At 58.9% G+C, this 1,598-nt stretch overlaps 1 protein-coding gene across 1 annotated transcript in view; it reads left to right on the top strand.

Moving 5' to 3' along the window:
- The window catches only part of SYTL4 (synaptotagmin-like 4), a gene marked incomplete at its 5' end in the record, with an annotated part of 3,690 nt that extends 2,435 nt beyond the window's left edge, over positions 1 to 1,255 (top strand). The window contains 3 exons of the mRNA XM_009586570.1: positions 69 to 168; positions 642 to 850; positions 971 to 1,255. Coding sequence (XP_009584865.1) covers positions 69 to 168; positions 642 to 850; positions 971 to 1,113 — 452 coding nt within the window. The remainder of the gene's footprint in view (positions 1 to 68; positions 169 to 641; positions 851 to 970) is intronic.
- Between the last annotated feature and the right edge of the window lie 343 nt (positions 1,256 to 1,598).

Below are 1,598 nucleotides of genomic sequence, written 5' to 3'. Positions count from 1 at the left end.
CCTTGCCACAAGTTAGCGGTGGCGGAAATTAAGGCTGATTAATTCTTGCTGTGTTGGGTTTTTCCCAGGCAAAACGGGGGAAAGCGGTGAGCTCCAGGTTTGGATCAAAGAAGCCAAGAACCTCACGGCTGCCAAATCCGGCGGGACCTCAGACAGCTTTGTCAAGGGGTGAGTGTGGGTCCTGGGTGGGGGAGCAATGAAGGCACTGTCCTCCCTGGCCGCATCCCAGAGCCTCCTCAGGGAGGGATTCTCTCCGCTAGCTGCCCCACGCTGCCTGCGATGGTACCCTGAAAGTCTCTGCCTGGAGATGAGATGTTCCTGGTAGCAAACGCTCTCCTGGGTTTTGGCCAGCTGAGAGGTCGCAGTGGGAGGCCGCATGCAGGGCAGGGCTCCAGCTGCCATCAAATTGTCTTCCCAGAGGTCACCAAGCCACTGGGCAGTGTGGCTGGGGGCGAGCAGGCTGCAGTCCTTGTCCTCTCACCTCCTTAGACCACCTGCAGTCTGCCGAGTGGCTTTTCAGGAGTTGGGGCAGAGACCCAGCCCCTTGCAGACCATCGTGGCTCTTTTTGGGCCATGTCAGGGAAGTTGGGCTCCAGACCAGGTCCTGGGGTGCTGCTAACCCAAGGGGCTGCTTCCCCCAGCTACCTCCTGCCACACAAAAACAAAGCCTCCAAGAGGAAGACGCCAGTGGTGAAGAAGACCCTGAACCCTCATTACAACCACACCTTTGTCTACAACGGCATCAGCCCCGATGATCTGCAGCACATCTGCCTGGAGCTGACGGTCTGGGACCGGGAGCCACTGTCCAGCAACGACTTCCTCGGGGGTGTCCGTCTGGGGGTGGGCAATGGTGAGGAGCCCTGGGGTGCTATCAAACCCTGGGGACAAGCAGCCTTGCTTGGGGCTGCCTTGCTGCGGGCAGGAGGCTGCTCCGGCAGTGACTTCTCCCCATGTCCATCCTTTCTCCCAGGCATGAGCAACGGGCAGGCTGTGGACTGGATGGACTCCATGGGCGAGGAGCTGAACCTGTGGCAGAAGATGTGCCAGTACCCAGGTTCGTGGGCGGAGGGGACGCTCCAGCTCCGCTCCACCATGGCCAAGCTGAGGCCATAGGCTGCGGCACCAGCACTGTGACTTGGCCGAGGGCTGGCACTGCTGCTCAAGAGCTGCACTCGCAGCACGGCCCGGCAGGGCTGCCAAACATGTTTTGTTTTTATTTTTTGCTTATACTTTAATAAACATGACCTTCTCTAAACAGGCTTGGGCAGAAAGTCGTCTTGGCCTCGCTTTGTTTAAAGGGTTTTCCTTTTGTCTTAGGCTTCGCACTAATTATCAGGCTGGAGTCCTTGTGGACCCTCCCTTCTTCCCCCCCCAGGCAAATGCTTTGAAATGTGGTTGGGTTTTTTCTTCTTTCCATTCTTCTTCCTCCCACCCCCTCTGTTTCACAGTCTGCTCCCTCGTTGTCTTCCCCACCCTCCTCCCCCAGGATGCTGCTGGCTCCAGGACCGGGCATCCGTGCACAGCCCAGCCCCGGCCCTGGCTGCAGGGCCAGGATGGCCCAGGATGGGGGGCTGGGGGTAGTGCCTCCCAGGAAGGAT

This window comes from Fulmarus glacialis, unplaced genomic scaffold (genome assembly GCF_000690835.1).
Source record: "Fulmarus glacialis isolate BGI_N327 unplaced genomic scaffold, ASM69083v1 scaffold19711, whole genome shotgun sequence".
NCBI lineage: Eukaryota > Metazoa > Chordata > Aves > Procellariiformes > Procellariidae > Fulmarus > Fulmarus glacialis.
The sequence above is the reverse complement of the archived record's forward strand: the minus strand, read 5'-3'. Positions and strand labels throughout refer to the sequence as shown.